This window comes from Gekko japonicus, unplaced genomic scaffold (assembly GCF_001447785.1).
Source record: "Gekko japonicus isolate JY-2015 unplaced genomic scaffold, Gekko_japonicus_V1.1 scaffold2029, whole genome shotgun sequence".
Lineage (NCBI taxonomy): Eukaryota > Metazoa > Chordata > Lepidosauria > Squamata > Gekkonidae > Gekko > Gekko japonicus.
This window is the reverse complement of record NW_015167596.1, coordinates 18,959-35,178: the sequence shown is the minus strand read 5'-3', so window position 1 is coordinate 35,178 and position 16,220 is coordinate 18,959. Positions and strand designations below refer to the sequence as shown.

Genomic DNA, 16,220 nt, shown 5'->3' with positions numbered 1-16,220 from the left:
TTTCAATCTAGAAAAGACAAAAGAAATGCTAATGGAGCATTTTTTTCAATTTTTCTGAAAATTTCCGTTCCCCCCCCCAAAAAAAAACGGGGTTTTTTCCGAGCTTCAAAATTTCCGGAAATTTTACATCTCTAGCAGAGATGCAAATCTACAGAATCCAGGTGGCAGTGATGCAGTCATAAGCAGGGGCTTTGGAAAAAGAATCCCGGATGGCTGTCGCCCCCACCTCCCAAAAAAACCCTGCCTGTCGGGTTAATAAAGTTCTGAATGTACAAATGCTTCATCAGCATACCCAAGAACTCTGACTCGTTGACTTCGCAAACTCTGCCCGAGCTCACGAGGCCTCTGAAAACCTGAGCCAGCTTCCTTCCCGTTTTCAGCCCATTCATGTTTTTGGGCTGGATGGGGTGAGCCCTGGGGGTTTACAACGGAACCAGAAAGCAGAAATCACGCGCTCTGGGCAGTCCCAAAACAGGCAAACTTCGCTGGACTTGGAAATTCTTTTTTTGGATCACTTATTCTCAGCACACACTTTTTTTGCTGACTATGCGTGTTCTCCACATGTTCCCGAAATCGAGGGAAAGAAAAACAAAGCCAGAACAGAGACAGCTGGAAAGGCAGTTGGGCACCTGTGATAATATTTCTGAACGAGGGGGTGGCTGGAGGCTTTTGTTGGGGTGGCGTCTATCTTGCGGGCACAAAAGCCAGCATCCAGAGGACCTCAGCTTCTATTATTTATTCTGTAAGACCCCATAGGTTTCTAGCCCATAAGGCTACCAGAATCAGCCCTGAAAGGGCAGGACATGGTATGCCTTTCTCCCTGAATAGCAGCAGAATAACAAATAAGCCAGACATGCACCTTTCTTTGATCTTCACTGTTTCTACCGCTGGCAGAATGTACACCTCTTTTCCTCCCCAAAACATACGTGTTTGATGTATGGAATTCACTACCACACTCTAGCACTTATACAAAAAACCCAAAAAGCACAAAAAACACTGATGAGATGAACAATGTAGAAGGGAGTCTACCAGCAGCTCTGAATGCTAAATGGAACCTCCATGTACAGAGGCTGTCTACCTCCAAAAGCCAGGGGCTGGGGACAAATGAAAGGGGAAGACAATCATCTTATGGGGCTCCCACTGGGCTGGCTGATCAGCCCCATGGTGCTCAAGTCTGGTCCTTCAGGGGTCTTCTATATGGAAGAAGAAAAGATTGGATTTACAGCCCACCTTTCACTCAGAGTCTCAGAGTGGCTTACAATCCCTTTCCCTTCCTCTCCCCACAACAGACACCCTGGGAGGTAGGTGGGGCTGAGAGAGTTCTTTTGAGGACTGCTCTTGAGAGAACAGCTCTGAGAGAACTTGTAACTGACCCAAGGTCATGCCAGCAGCTGCATGTGGAGGAGGGGGAATCAAACGCGGTTCTCCTAGATTAGAGCCCGCGCTGCTAACCACTACACCAAACTACCATTACAGCAAACATGGTCTGAACTACGTGGCATGCTCTCCATGGGAAGGTTTACCCTGAGCACCTCCACTGTGTATGGCAAACATGGCGCACTCTGTGATACTACTTGGGGAAGGAAATTTGGGGAAGACTGTGAAGGTTATCAGCCCAGAACAAGCCAGTCCTGCTTAATATTGACAAGACAAAGTTAGTGGCACAACCAAATGACATCCTATTAATTTCAAGGAGACTTCAGAGCAGCCGGACTGTGCCGGATCAGGTCTCAAGAGTTTGCATTCACCACACAGGCGCACGCACAAAATGCAACACGATGCCACTTGAACAAACACCAGGTGCCGTGTCTCTCTTGTGCCTGAAGGAGTGAGCGGCTCCTTGCTTACCCACACTGTCTCCCCACGCTGTGAAAATTCCAAACTCTGTTTGGCAAGCAATTATCCACTTGCGCAGAGTGACTGAGCACATTTCTCCCGGAGAGCTTAATGGCCCATCGTTAAGAAGCAAGAGTTCACCTTGGAGGGTTGGCGGGACTGAACGCCATAAATCACACACCCCCGGTTAAAAAGCTCCTTGGCATCGACACCGTTTAGCAAGCAGAGCAGGTCCAGTTTTAACAGAAACCCTATTTGACAAGCAGACCTGCCAGCTTGTCAGCAGTGCTCCCTCTAAGCTGAGTTAGTGTGAGCTGGCTCGCAGCTTTTTAGCCTCCGCCTCACACATTTTCACCTTCGCTCAGGAAGGGATGGCTCCAGAGCAAACTAATTTATGCAGTAGCCGACTCGCTCGCTCACAACTTTAAGGCCAGTAGCTCACAAAGTAGAGGTTTTACTCACAGGACTCCACAGCTTAGCGGGAGCACTGGTTGTCAGGAGGTTTTTTGCTTCCAGATCAGAAGCCCAGAGGACATGCTACGCATATGCCTGCGCAGTCTGCTCTCACCCTATAAAGTGCACCCCTGAGGTTCAGATCTCTGCTCAACCAAAGAAAATACAGCAGCGACTACACACCGGGAAGGAACATTTCTTACCAGGACTGCCCAGGATAGACCAATCTGCTCATATCTCAGAAGCTAAGCAAGTCCTGGCTAGTATTTGGATGGGAGACCTCCAAGGAATACCAGGGTTGTGATGCGGGGGGCAGGCAACGGTAACAAACCACCTCTGAGCATCAGCTGTGACTTGACAGCAATTTCTACCACCACGGCCTTTCTAATGAGCAGTCAGTTTAGAACAGGTAAAACAAAGCCCTTCTTCACCCAAAGAGTAATTAAGAAGAAGAAGAAGAGATTGGATTTATACCCCGCCCTTCACTACCCAAAGGTGTCTCAGAGCAGCTTACAAATTCCTTTCCCCTCCCCTCCCCACAACAGACACCCTGTGAGATAGAAGAAGAAGAAGAAGAGATTGGATTTATGCCCCGCCCTTCACTACCCGAAGGAGTCTCAGAGCGGCTTACAAACTCCTTTCCCTTCCCCTCCCCACAACAGACACCCTGTGAGGTAAAAGAAGAAGAGATTGGATTTATACCCCGCCCTTCACTACCCAAAGGTGTCTCAGAGCGGCTTACAAACTCCTTTCCCTTCCCCTCCCCACAACAGACACCCTGTGAGGCAGGTGGGGCTGAGAGAGCTCTTGACAGAAACGGCTCTTTTTTCAAGGACAGCTCTTATCAGAACTACGGCTTGCCCAAGGTCATCCAGCAGCTGCAAGCGGAGGAGTGGGGAATCAAACCCGTTCTCCCAGATTAGAGTCCGCGCACTTAACCACTACACCAAACTGACTCTTAACCACTACACTTAACCACTACACCAAACTTAACATGTGGAGTTCCCTGCTGCAGGAAGTGGTGGCTGGCTACAACACAGGCAGCTTCAGGAAGGGACTGGATAAACATATGGAGCAGAGGTCTATCGGTGGCTATCAGCCACAAGGTCTAGATGGAACCCTATGTCTGGGGCAGTGATGCTCTGTGTTTTTGGTGCTTGGGGGGGGCAACAGTGGGAGGGCTTCTGGAGTTCTTGCCCCGCTGGTGGACCTCCTGATGGCACCTGGGTTTGGGCCACTGTGTGACACAAAGTGCTGGACTGGATGGGCCAAGAGCCTGATTCAAAATGGCTTCTCTTATGTTCTTATGTAGGGGGCCAAAAGAAGTGGATGGGGGGCAGCACTTCCGCCACTTGCCCTCTGGTACTCTGTACTGGCCCACCACTGCCACGCACACGTTGGCACTGTACACATCCAGGAAGCACCCATTCCTGTATTCAGATAATTCAGCTTCCTGTCATTGCAGGTTAGCCCACAAAAGTTACTAGAATTTTTAATGGTCCGTCTTTCCAAACATCACTATGACATTTGTGGTCTGCACAACTCCCCCCCCCCCTCAGCACGGCTTTTTGGAGACTTTTTGTTTTTGTTAAGCCTGTAATTTCGACTTAGCTTTTGGAGAAGTCTGTTGTCCCCTATCTATTTCCATTTCAAAATTTAGTGTGTCTGAATTTAAAAACATGCCCAATAGCCCTTTTCATTGTGGAGACAGAAGAGTAAAGGTGCAGGCAGTTTTTGGCCCAATTGCCTGAAAGGAATTAGGATGGGGAGGCTGCGAGATGGCCAGAGGGATATTATACTACAGTGATCTATGGACACTTGTTCATTTTAAATTCTAACAGAACCACTATATCCTTCCCCATGATTCCAGAGCCCCCCTTTTGTGACTTTTTGGTCTCTTTCCCAGCTGAAATGAAGCCTCAACACAGGCAAGGGCATTTGCTCAGTCCCCCCCCCCCCAGCCCTCCCCAGTGCCTCCGGTCGGGGGCCTGTCTGTTTTTGCTTACTCACATACTTTGAAGTAAAAACAAAATAGTCCGCCGAGAAGCTAGCACTGCAGAGATGGGCCTGCAGGAGTTGTGGTTTTTATGTGGCCTCTCCGCTGAATATTTACGGATTGAAAGCAAGCAATTAACGACCAATTGTGGACTCGCAAGACTCTTAAGAGCCATTAGCGAGCCCTCCCTCAGCAAAGAGAAATAAGGAAAGGTTATTAACTGACCGGCAGCACAAGGTGCTTACTGAGGCTATTTTTACCGCAAGAAATCTTACTGCCATCCTAAGACCTCTCCCGCCTTCCATCCCGCCTTTGCTAAAAGCTGACTCATCAGTTCAGCGGGACAAGGCAAGACAGCCCTCCACCCTCAAGATACAACCAGGTACTCGGAAAGCTAGAATGCCAGGAACGAGAGTGGGCTAAAAAGGTCTTTCCTTCGCCCGTGTGCTAACTTTCCACCCACTTTCAGCGAAATCTTAATCTGCGCTCCTTCTGTCTGCATCAAATGCTAATGTACTCCCGCAAGGACTATACCGCATGCCCCTCCTGCTGAACGTGGTGATTGGCTCAAAGTCTGCAGAAAACTGTTCCACCAACATCCTATTATACTTGAGGGTGGAGCAAAGGCGGCCACACAAAACGGTAATTTCTCTCTATCCCGAGGACCCACAGCAGATCAAAACAGTCTCCCTTCTTCTCTCCTTACACCGGATTCAAATGCCAGCACAAGCTAGGATTCCCAGCCTCCAGGTGCAACCGGGAGATCCCCCAAAATTACAACCGCTCTCCAGATGACAGAAATCTACACCCCCCCCCAGGAGAAAGTGGCTGCTTTGGAGGGGGGACTCTATGGCCTCTCCCCTCCCCAAACCCCAGGCTCCCCAGAGCCCACTCCCAAATCTCCACGGACTTCCCAGCCCGGAGCTAGCAACCCTAAAGCCAAATCCCTACTTGATGTCCCTGGAGCCCCAGGTTCAGATCCTGATACATGTTGGAATACTATAATGCAGGAAAGTCTATGATCTGTAGAAGTGGGACTTAGGAGCAAAGGCCTCCTTTCGTTTCCCCGGCACTTTCTCATTCTTGCCACCGAAAGCGCTTTGCGCCCTCGAATGAGTCACACCTTCCATCCTCTTTCAGCACCGATATTACCACTTTCCACCACTGTTACTACACGGCTGCAGGCACGGCGTGCTGCTACTACAGCTACGATGTTTTTAGGATGTGTGACAAACTCTCGTGACCAAACCTACTTACATCAGCGGTAAAGAGTGGAAGCCACTGGAAAGCCCTGGGTCGGGATTTCACCCATCTTTTCTACACGCTCACAAGCCCTCCCCAGCACGGATTTCTGTGTATGTGAGGGGAGAGAGGGGCATGAAAAAGATAAAGTGCCAGCTCTGCTAGCAAAACAAGAGCCAGAACAAATTTAGAGTCCGGTGGCACCTTTAAGACCAACAAAATTTTATTCAAGGCACACTTTTTCAAATACAATGGAATGGTAGGGTAAGGTTCAAATGTATAGAGGGGCTGAGCAGCAGATTAACATGTAATGTGATGACTGATGTGCAAAGACAAACTAAAATAACAAGCTAAGGTTATAAGGTCAACAGTCGTAAAGCAATTAATATGTCAAAATAGCAGATAAATGTGTAAAGATATTTTCTAATTGTGGGAAGTAAACTGATACTCTCCATTCACTCCTCTCAGGTGTGGAGGTCACTTAAGAGCATTGTTTTTTTTCTTTTTTGAGGTGGATGCAGCAAAACATCCCAATATTCCTTGCATTACATTCAGTATTCTAATATACCAGTCTGAAAAAGAAATACACTAAAATACAGAAGATTTTCTCAGATATTACGTGCAGGTGGGGCGGGAGGTTAGTTGCCAGGAAGAGCTGATTAGAGTTTAATTCCAGTTTGGTCTGAAGAAGCGTGTTTTGCACATGGAAGCTCACACTTTGAATAAAACTTTGTCCGTCTCAAAGGTGCCGCGGGACTCAAACTTTGTTTTGCTGCTTCCGACCAACACGGCTACCCACCTAGATCTAGGATGTATACAACATGATGCCACATGCTCAGCTCTAGTGACCCTTTCCTACATGCCCAGGGTAATGCCAATTGCCACGTCGGGGTCAGGAAGGAATTCTCCTCCTGGCCGGATCGGCCCAGGGATCCTGTGGATTTTTTCCCTTCCTCTGGACACAGAGCAGGGGTCACGGGGTGGGGTGGGGGGCTAGCTATGAATTTCTGCATTGTTCAAGTGGTTGGACTAGATGACCCTTGGGTTCCCTTCCAGCTCTCTGTTCCTAAATTAAGAATGGTGTCAGGACGGCCATGGAACATGACGAGGCAGCGAGCATACTGAAGGGTAATCTCAGGGAATTAGCACCTAACACCAAAACACTTTCTTAGTCTGAGGTCATGAATACAGCAAATGCTAAAGGACACTACGAAGAAGAAGAGAAGAAGAGAAGAGATTGGATTTATACCCGGCCCTTCACTACCCAAAGCAGCCTCAGAACAGCTTACAAACTCCTTTCCCTTCCCCTCCCCAAAACAAACCCCCTGTGAGGTAGGTGGGGCTGAGAGAGCTCTGACAGAAACTGCTCTTTTTCAAGGACAGCTCTTATCAGAACTACGGCTTGCCCAAGGTCATCCAGCTGGTGCAAATGGAGGAGTGGGGAATCAAACCCGGTTCTCCCAGATTAGAGTCCGTGCACTTAACCACTACACCTGTGGGTCAAAAGTAAAGGAAAAAGTGTGATGCAGTGGTGAGAGCATTGGGGAGACCTGGGTTCAAATCCAGCCCACCACAGAAGACTCACAGGGTTTTTCTGAGGATAAAACGGGAAAGGGAAGAATCAAAGTTCGTGGCCCTGAGCTCCTCAGAGGAAGCATGGTGTAAAAAAAATAAAATGGTAAGCTTTGCATGCAGAAGGGCCCGAGTTCGATTTCACATTGCCGGAAGTTGAGACGTTTCTCTGCCTGGGCCCTTGGAAAGTCACTGCCAGGCAGAGTAGGAAGTGCTGAGCTAGGCGGACCAGCGGCCTGACTCAGTGGAAGGCAGTTTCATGCATTCGGACACAACGGAGTTAAAATCTCAAAGCCGTATCCCGGATGGGATGCAAAATTCAGCATCAGGCACAACCGTTTGCCCTGGAAATAGCACAGCGAGGGAACCCCCTCTTCCAGGGACTTTCAACAGGCTACAGCTGGTGCACCAGAACTCCCATTTGCCAGCGATGCCCGAGAGGCGTTCTGCCCTGGCAAGCAGATATTAGTTACGCTTACGATCAGGGACGTATTTAACAGCGCCATCACACAGACTATTTTTTCCTGTCTGGCAATTCCTCAATATCAGGGCCAATGTTTTCTTTGGGAAACACCTTTCCTCCCGCTATTTTTGTCTCCCTTCCCCCCCCCCTGCTATTCCACGCTGATAAACCAGCGCCTACGCTTGGTAACCTTGATTAAAAAAAAAAAACACAAAAAAAACAAGAAAATCCTTTTAATGCTGGACTACTAAACGCACACTGAGGAACACATTTGTCATCATAACAGACTTCAGGGATCCAAACAAGGGCCAACCTCCTAACCTTGCTTAACAGACCTGGCATTCTCTCCCAAGTCACACCCCCCCCCCATTTTCTTTGTCAGAAGCAGGGGTCATTTCCTGCAGGAGCGCACAGGAGCGGAGCTCCGGCAGTAAAGAGCCCAGGGGCGGGCACATGCAACAAGCCCCACCCTATGCTCCCAGCAGCCCTCAGTCAGAGCAAGAAGCAGCCAGGTAAGCTGCAGAGCCCCCCCCCCCAGCCCCCCGGTCCAAAACAGTCCAGTGGCACCTTTAAGACCAAGTTTTAGTCAGGTACAAGCTCTCCCTCCTCTGCGAGGACAGATCTGCACGTTCTCTCCCCTCCCCCAATAGCTAGCAATCCAAAACAGTCCAGTGGAGACTGAGCGGTGGGTATTGCTTTCTGACACACTTCCAGTGATGTCAGCGGTTGTGGCATATGCAAATATTATGCTAATGAGTTATGCTAATGAGCGCCTGTACCTCTTTTTCTACGAAATCACCCCTGGTCAGAAGTAACCATGCAAATGCCCGTGGAGGGATTTCTAGCAGCCACAGTGAGCTCAAACCCTATTTTAATTTATTCAGAACATATTTATTTATAGTATTTTTATCCAGCTTCTTCGAAGCGCAAAGCTTTTAACGGTGGCTGTGAAGCTAACAGATGGAGACTACTGTGGGGTTTTTTTTAAAAAAATGCTGGTTCAGCCACACCATGGTTAACTCTGACTGGGGATGAACAGAAAAAAGAGCCACATGTAAGGAGAGATTCCTATAGAACAAATAAAAGGAAGTCCTTCTTCACCCAAAGAGTGATTAACACATGGAATTCATGGCCACAGGAGGTGGTGGCGGCTACAAGCATGGATGGCTTCAAGAGGGAATTAGATAAGCATATGGAGCAGAGGTCCATCAGTGAGTATTAGCCACAAGGTATAGATAGGAACTCTCAGGCTGGGGCAAGTGATGCTCTGTCTTCTTGGTGCTTGGGGGGGGGGCAACAGTGGGAGGGGCTTCTAGTGTCCTGGCCCCACTGCTGGACCTCCTGAAGGCACCTGGTATTTTTGGCCACTGTGTTGGACTAGATGGGCCATTGGCCTGATCCAACATGGGCTTCTCTGATGTTCTTATGCTAGATGCACAAGCCCAGGAAGCAGTCTCGATTTTCTAAATACGGTCAAGAGATCAGGCATTGTGGCATATGCACCCGCCTCACCACGGCTATAAGATTCCAAACATGGTTCAAGGCCATTCTGTTAAGGTGAACTAAGCAGCCCACATCCTTGAGAAGCAAGATTTCTGATTGGCCACTGGAAATCTGACTGACAGTATGGAATAAAATAACGTTTCAGTTGTGTCTGTTGTGGGGAGGGGAAGGGAAAGGAGTTCGTAAGCCGCTCTGAGACTCCGAGTAAAGGGCAGGGTATAAATCCAATCTCCCCTTCTTCTATATATTTGGTGGGGAATCCAACAAAAAGCTACCATTTTCAGCTGTAGCACTGGACTTATTGCAATGTACAGCTGTGCCCTAAAATGTGAGCATAGCATAAGGTAAAGAAAAATTGTAAGGATAACTGGAGGGGGGGGCAGACCCAAAACTGAGTGGATGAGTCAGACTGCCCAGAAGGAAAGGGGGCAGGTTGAAGGTTTCCACACCCCCTCCCCTCGCCATCCCAACACTCCCTTATATCCCCTCGGCCTTCACGTTTTAACACAATAGAGGCAGGAAATTCTTTCAGCTCTGCCTTCCTTCCTGCCTCACAGCCAAAAGTAACAAGCCCCAAACAACCATAAAAAGCTCCGTCAGAGGGGAAGAAGGGATGGGGGTCAACCAGCAGATTCAACGGGGTCAAAAAAACAGTGCCTTTGGCAAGAGATGTGGTACTGCTTCTGCACTCATTCGTTCCTTTCCTACCCCTCTGGAAATTCATTCCACCCTCCTCACGCCTTCCTTATTGTCAGTTTTACACTGCAGGCTCTTTGGGAACGGGGACCTCTCTCTTTGTTTACAAAACTGGCCTGGGTGCCGTATACATTGAAAACAGTACATAACCGGGGGGGGGGGTCCCATCCATCCCCCCGGTCACTGAGTTCTGCGTGGCTCCCAGGGGCCACCACAGAATCATGAGCATGCACATTTATTTTCGGGGGAATTTAAACCCCTAATGTATTTTTTTAAAAAAGATGTTCCATTTTTTCTCCTACCCTGGGGAGGACCCTCAAGTTTGCAGGAAAATTTGTTTAGTGTCAGTGTGGCCCCGATCTGCGGATTTAGATATCCGCAGATAGGGGCCACACATTACTATTAGATATATAAAGAGACTTCCTAACCTAAACATTGAATGTTTTCTCCAAGGGTTGGACCAGCCTAACACTGGGAGCTGGCCTAGAGGTAACGCCTCTGACCGTGTCAAATGTTTTCAAGCAAATATCGTTTGCAAAGAAGGGCTTGTGTTTCAGCCCTGCCCTCTCTCAGTGTATCTGTTTGACGTCTCTTTGCATCCCCTTCGCTGCCCCTTGCAGCAGTGGATTCATCGCCATTCCGTGGTTCCCTCCACTGGGCTTCTTCCTCACCAGAGGATCCTAGCCAATCAGGGATCACACTGTGACCATGACATCATCATGGTGCCAAATGGTCAATTGGATTTAGCACTGTGATGTTACTGAGGATTAAACAACGTCGGTTTGTAGTGAGGGCAACGCTTTCGAGACCGTCTTGCCCTCACTCTCGATGGGCAGGAAGCAGAGCCATACTTGACCATGTGTCAGGAGAAGAGCTTGAGTGGACCCAAGTCCTGGGATCTGAGGGATGTTAGGCAAGGATGTGCCACCACCAAACTATGACTAAAGGAGACAACAACTGGGAAGTTTGACAGGCCAATAAGAAAGCTTCCAATAGGCCAGAGCAGGTCATGTGGTACTGCCCGATCTCATCCTGGGATCTGAGGGATGTTAGGCAAGGATGTGCCACCACCAAACTATGACTAAAGGAGACAACAACTGGGAAGTTTGACAGGCCAATAAGAAAGCTTCCAATAGGCCAGAGCAGGTCATGTGGTACTGCCCAATCTCTACAAAAGCTACCAAGGTAAGGCCATCATCAATGGGGACCCAAAGCAGCTTACGTTGTTCTATTCCATCATATCCTTACAATAACTCTATGAGGTAGGTTAGGCTGAGAGCATGTGACTGACCCAAGGTCGCCCAGCGAGCTTCCATGACAGAGTGGGGATTCGAACCTGGGTCTCCCAGATCCTAGTACTCAAACCACTATACCAAACTGGGTACCTAGTAGGTGATGGATAATTTCCCCTAAATTATCTCCATTATCTGGACCAACATCAAGGTATTTCTTTCTTCCAACCTCTCACGTGTCGCATGCGTTCTTTCCTTTTACCCAGGTCACCCTATGATGTTCCAGATGGGCCATAAAGGAGCGCATTAAACCTCTGGAGTTGGTCAGGAGAAGTCTGCGACCCTGGAGGTACCTGCTCTCAATCGCCAGCCCCCCAAGTGTTCCTTTGCCGACCGATTTTGCGCACTCCTATCCACTCCCACGTCTGGGCTGCTTGTAGAAACACGCCACACTGCTGGAAATCAGTCGTTCCCCCACAGAGAAAATACATCGCTCTCCTCTCTATTGTTCAACATGCGCCAAGATGTTAGCGAAAGATTATCTTTTGTACCTTCATAATGCTAAAAAAAATGAAATAAAAACATACACCAGATGCGGCAGGAAACCAAGTAAAATCCCCCCCTCCATTCCTCTTGACTTTGGCAAGAGAAAACTCGGCAGCTGAAGGGCTTCTCTGGGTGGGGGAAAAAAATTGAGAGAGTCTTGTGACTTACACAAAAAAGTGAGTCACTGACCAAAGTGAGGGATTAAAAACTTTAATCTCTTCGTTCCGGGCACAGGCTGGAGTCAGGCAGAACCGAATCCTTCGTTTTTCCTGGGCTTCGGCTCAGAGGGCCTGTTCAAGGGAGCCGTGGCTATTAGCCGGAAAGAAGGGGGCCGATGACAACCCACCATCGACACAGCCATTCTGAAAAGCCTTCTTCAGGTTCCCTTTCCCTCAGAAGTGCCAGCATTTTTGTCAGGTCAGCAGAGCTGTGGCCAATCCCACTGTGCCACTGACTGTGAGGCACCTGGCTCCAAAGCCCCGCTTCTACCCATAAATAAAGAGAGGGAAGCTTGTCATTATTCCCTTTATATTTCACATCCGAGTGCTTTCGTCTTTCTTTCTTTTTTAAAGTGAACCTCACATTCTGTAATGAACTGGGACTATAAAAGTGATCTTCTTTTGGAGGTTAGGCTGCTGCAAGGAGAGGAAGAGGAGGCACACAGAGAGTAAGGTTTGCCTGGCAACAGCCGCCAACATAATGATCTTGTTGCAAGCAAAGTAGGGAAGGCAATGTGTTTCCAGCAGCACACGGCTGAGCTCGGCAGTGGTGGTGGAGGAGGAGGAGGAAAGTATTGTCAAGTGGTACAATGCCATAGCATCCATTTCTCCAGGGGAACTGATCTCTGTAGTCTGGAGACGAGCTGCGATTCCAGGGGATCCCCAGGTCCCACCTGGAGGCTGGCATCCCTTCCAGGGCCATCGAGGTCACGGCTGGTTAAGCTCACTCACAAGCAAAACTGACTCCATCTCCCCCGCCCTGCCTCCTGTGAGGGTCTTGTTTAAAACTGCACAGCGAAGCACAGAGTGACAACCCAAAACACGGAGAACTGAAACAAAAGGTTTTTTGAACAAAATTAAGAGTCCAATAGGAGCTGCGGTGGCTCAAGTGGTTAAGACGCTGAACTGCAGGCTGCGGAAGGTCAGTAGTTCAGCAGTTCAAGACCCGGGTGCGACAAGACGGGGTGAGCTCCCGTCTCTAGTTCCAGCTCCTGTCAACCAAGCAGTTCGAAAGCCAGAACTTGCAAGTAGGTAAATAGGTACCGCTTCGGTGGGAAGGTAACAGCGTTCCGTGCGCCTCGGCGTTTAGTCATGCCGGCCACATGACCACGGAGAAGTCTTCGGACAGCGCTGGCTCTTCGGCTTGGAAACAGAGATGAGCACCGCCCCCTAGAATCGGATTCGACTGGCTTTCGAGCAAGGGAAACCTCTTCGGCTTTGAAACGGAGATGAGCACCGCCACCCTAGAGTCGGATTCGACTGGCTTTCGAGCAAGGGAACCTTTACCTTTACCTTAAGAGTCCAATGCCACATTTGAGACCAACAATTCTGCCCCCCCCAAGATGAGAGTTTTCGTGTGCATGCGCACTTTGTCAGACGATGAAATGGAATTACGTATCATAGTTGTATATATAGGGGTGGCTTGTCAAATTAACATGCAAAACAGTTAAAATATTTAAATATGTTAGAACTGGAGATCGATGTGTCCTAATTTGTGAAAATCCCATCCTTAGACCCCCATCCACCTCCTTTCTAGCATGGAGGCGAATTTTACAGCATCTTGGCTGTGCAGGGTATTTTCCTTCTCCCCAAAACAGAGAACTACATTTTTTAGTCAGAAACCAACCATACCCTTCTTAGCATATAACAGAAGCCGGTTACTGGGGGGGGACAACTACTGAGGACTTGTAAACATGCTCCTTTAAAAACAAATGTAGAGCTCAGAGCCTGAAAATTCCAGGGGACTCTTTAACGGATTCAGCGCCCACGCGGCAAATTCCTTGACTCCCCTGTCTGTGACCTTCATTGCGCACAAGCTGTCTAAGCCACACATCAATTGCGCTCCATTTAACTGAAAGCTAACACAATCTCAGCCGGGGGAGAGAGTCTGCAAAAGGGACTCCGGCACATTCAAGTGGCATAACGATTTGGATTGAGGCGCCTGCATCCCTCTGGAAGAATGGCCGCCCCCCCCGCCCCCCGTCACTCTCTCAGCCATTCTGGGAAACCGTTTGCAGCCTGCGGTGATGAAATGCAGGAGATGAACTCAATGCAGCAGGGCTCGCGCTTCCCTCCCATATAAGCTCTTGGCAGAAGCACCCTGCCAGCAAAGCAATTTTACGAGATCACCAGCGGCTCTGCATTTTTCAGCTCTGCCGGTTAAGCCAGCCGTGGGTGATGCACAAGCCGGGCCACGCTCAAAGCCATTGTGCCCACGTATCCAGTGGCTAGAGAGAAATCACTGCCATTATTAGAGCTGCCGGCTTTACTCGGTAGATCAATTAACCAAAGCTTTGATTCATTAAATGGTGAAGGCGGGGTTTAATGGGGGAGGGGGAAATTTCTAGTCATCAAGGACGAGTGTTGAAGGCTTATTTTGTAATCTGGAGCAGAAACCTAACAAAGATGATCTTCGGTTCTAGCCACAAGCAGGCTTTTACTCAGTAAAACCCAGCTTACTTTCACCTTCAGTATCTTAAAACCATCCGTTTCTTTAAAAGGCAGCTAGAAGACGTGGCGCTGAATATTTATAACCCGGCCTGGCCAATCCAGAGGCTTCATACGCAAGGGTCATTCCTGCAGGAGCACACAGCTCCGGCAGTAAAGAGCCCAGGGGGCGGGCACATGCAACAAGCCCCACCCCCTGCTCCCAGCAGCCCTCAGTCAGAGCAAGAAGCAGCTAGGTAAGCTGCAGAGCCCCCCCCCCGGCCCCCCAGTCCAAAACAGTCCAGCGGCACCTTTCAGACCCAGTTTTATTCAGGTACAAGCTCTCCCTCCTCTGTGAGGACAGATCTGCACGTTCCCCCCCCCAATAGCTAGCAATCCAAAATAGTCCAGTGGCGCCTGAGCGGTGGGTGTTGCCTTCTGACACGCTTCCGGTGATGTCAGGGGGTGTGGCGTATGCAAATAAGTTATGCTAATGAGTTCCTGCACCTCTTTTTCTACGAAATGATCCCTGTTCGTACGGCTTTGCCAACCAGAGAGGCCAATATTTTTCACCCCTACTCCTTTCCATGCCTGGAGAGGACTCCGAGGCCTGCATAAGCTCCCCACCTCGGTAGCAGCAGAAAAGACCAAGAGCCCAGTAGCACCTTAAAGACGAACAGAATTTGTGGTAGGGGAGGAGCTTTTGTGCGTCACTGCTCACTTCTTCACAGAAGTGCTACTGGACCCTTGCGCTTTTCTACTGCCTCCGACCGACTAACACGGCTACCCATCTCGACCCACCACAGGTGGTTAAGGCTAGGCCTCAGCACCTGAGGCTCCTGACACCCTTTAATGTGCCACACTGACACATGCGCACGCTTCACAACAGATGTATCATGGGGGAGTTTTGTCCTGTGGTTTTCCCAGGATGGCTGGCCGAATAGAGTTGCCCCCCTCCAGGTGATGACTGGAGATCTCCTGGGATTACAACTGATCTCCAGGCAGCAGAGATCAGTCCACCTTAGAGATGTGAAGGCCCAGAAAGAAACCGGGAAAATTCGGGGAAAAAACAGTTTTTTTCCTTTTCCTGAAGCCTTTTTGTTTTTTCCCAAAAAACTGGAAAATTTGAAAAAAAGAAAAGAAAAAAAATTGATTATGGAACGTTTTATTTTACCATGATGAATAAAATATTTTAAGACCAGGTGTTCAAATATTTTCCAAATCATTTCTAAAATATATATGGTATCAGATCGATGTAATTTCTGTGCACTGAGGACAAGCAAATCCTAGGTTACAAACTGAACTCTCCAATGCAAGAACAAGATGCATTTCTTCCTTTAGGAGGTGCGATTGTCAGAAGAAAATAAAAAAGTTTCAGTTTTGTTTCTGCATGTGGGTGGGTATTCTGTAATAATTGGATACACTATATTTTTAATATGCTAGTTGTGATAATTTCATGCCAAGTAAAAATGTCCATAGTCATATTTTATGTTCCTAAAGTAACAGAATGACTTTTTCAATTTTTCCAAAAATTTCTGTTCCCCCCCGGAAAAAAACGGGAAAAAAACGGGTTTTTTCCCAAGCTTCAAAATTTCCGGAAATTTTACATCTCTAGCTGGAGAAAATGGCCCCTTTGGAGGGTGGGCTCTGTGGTGGTCTATCACACCGAAGTCCCTCCTCGGGCTCCACTCCAAAATCTCCAGGTATTTCCCAACCTTGATCTGGCAACCCAATGGAAAAGCGACAGGCAGCCATTTCGCTTCAACCTGGGAAACACCCCCCCCTTGGAAGAAATCTTCTGAAGGACCTTTGTTAACCATTTCATGACCCTCCTAATGGGGTTAAGCATCGCCCTGGCCTGTGCACACAATGCACACAAATAGTATGGTAGAAGACAGATAAAAGGAAGTCCTTCATCACCCAATGAGTGATTAACACACGGAATTCACGGCCACAAGAGGTGGCGGCGGCTACAAGCATGGACGGCCTCAAGAGGGAATCAGATAAGCATATGGAGCAGAGGTCCATCGGTGGCT

At 48.6% G+C, this 16,220-nt stretch overlaps 1 protein-coding gene across 1 annotated transcript in view; it reads right to left on the bottom strand.

Moving 5' to 3' along the window:
• The window catches only part of RALGDS (ral guanine nucleotide dissociation stimulator), a 45,237-nt gene extending 39,962 nt beyond the window's left edge, over positions 1-5,275 (bottom strand). The window contains exon 1 of the mRNA XM_015413977.1: positions 5,237-5,275. Within this exon, the coding sequence (XP_015269463.1) occupies positions 5,237-5,275 (39 nt within the window). The remainder of the gene's footprint in view (positions 1-5,236) is intronic.
• Positions 5,276-16,220: the final 10,945 nt, after the last annotated feature.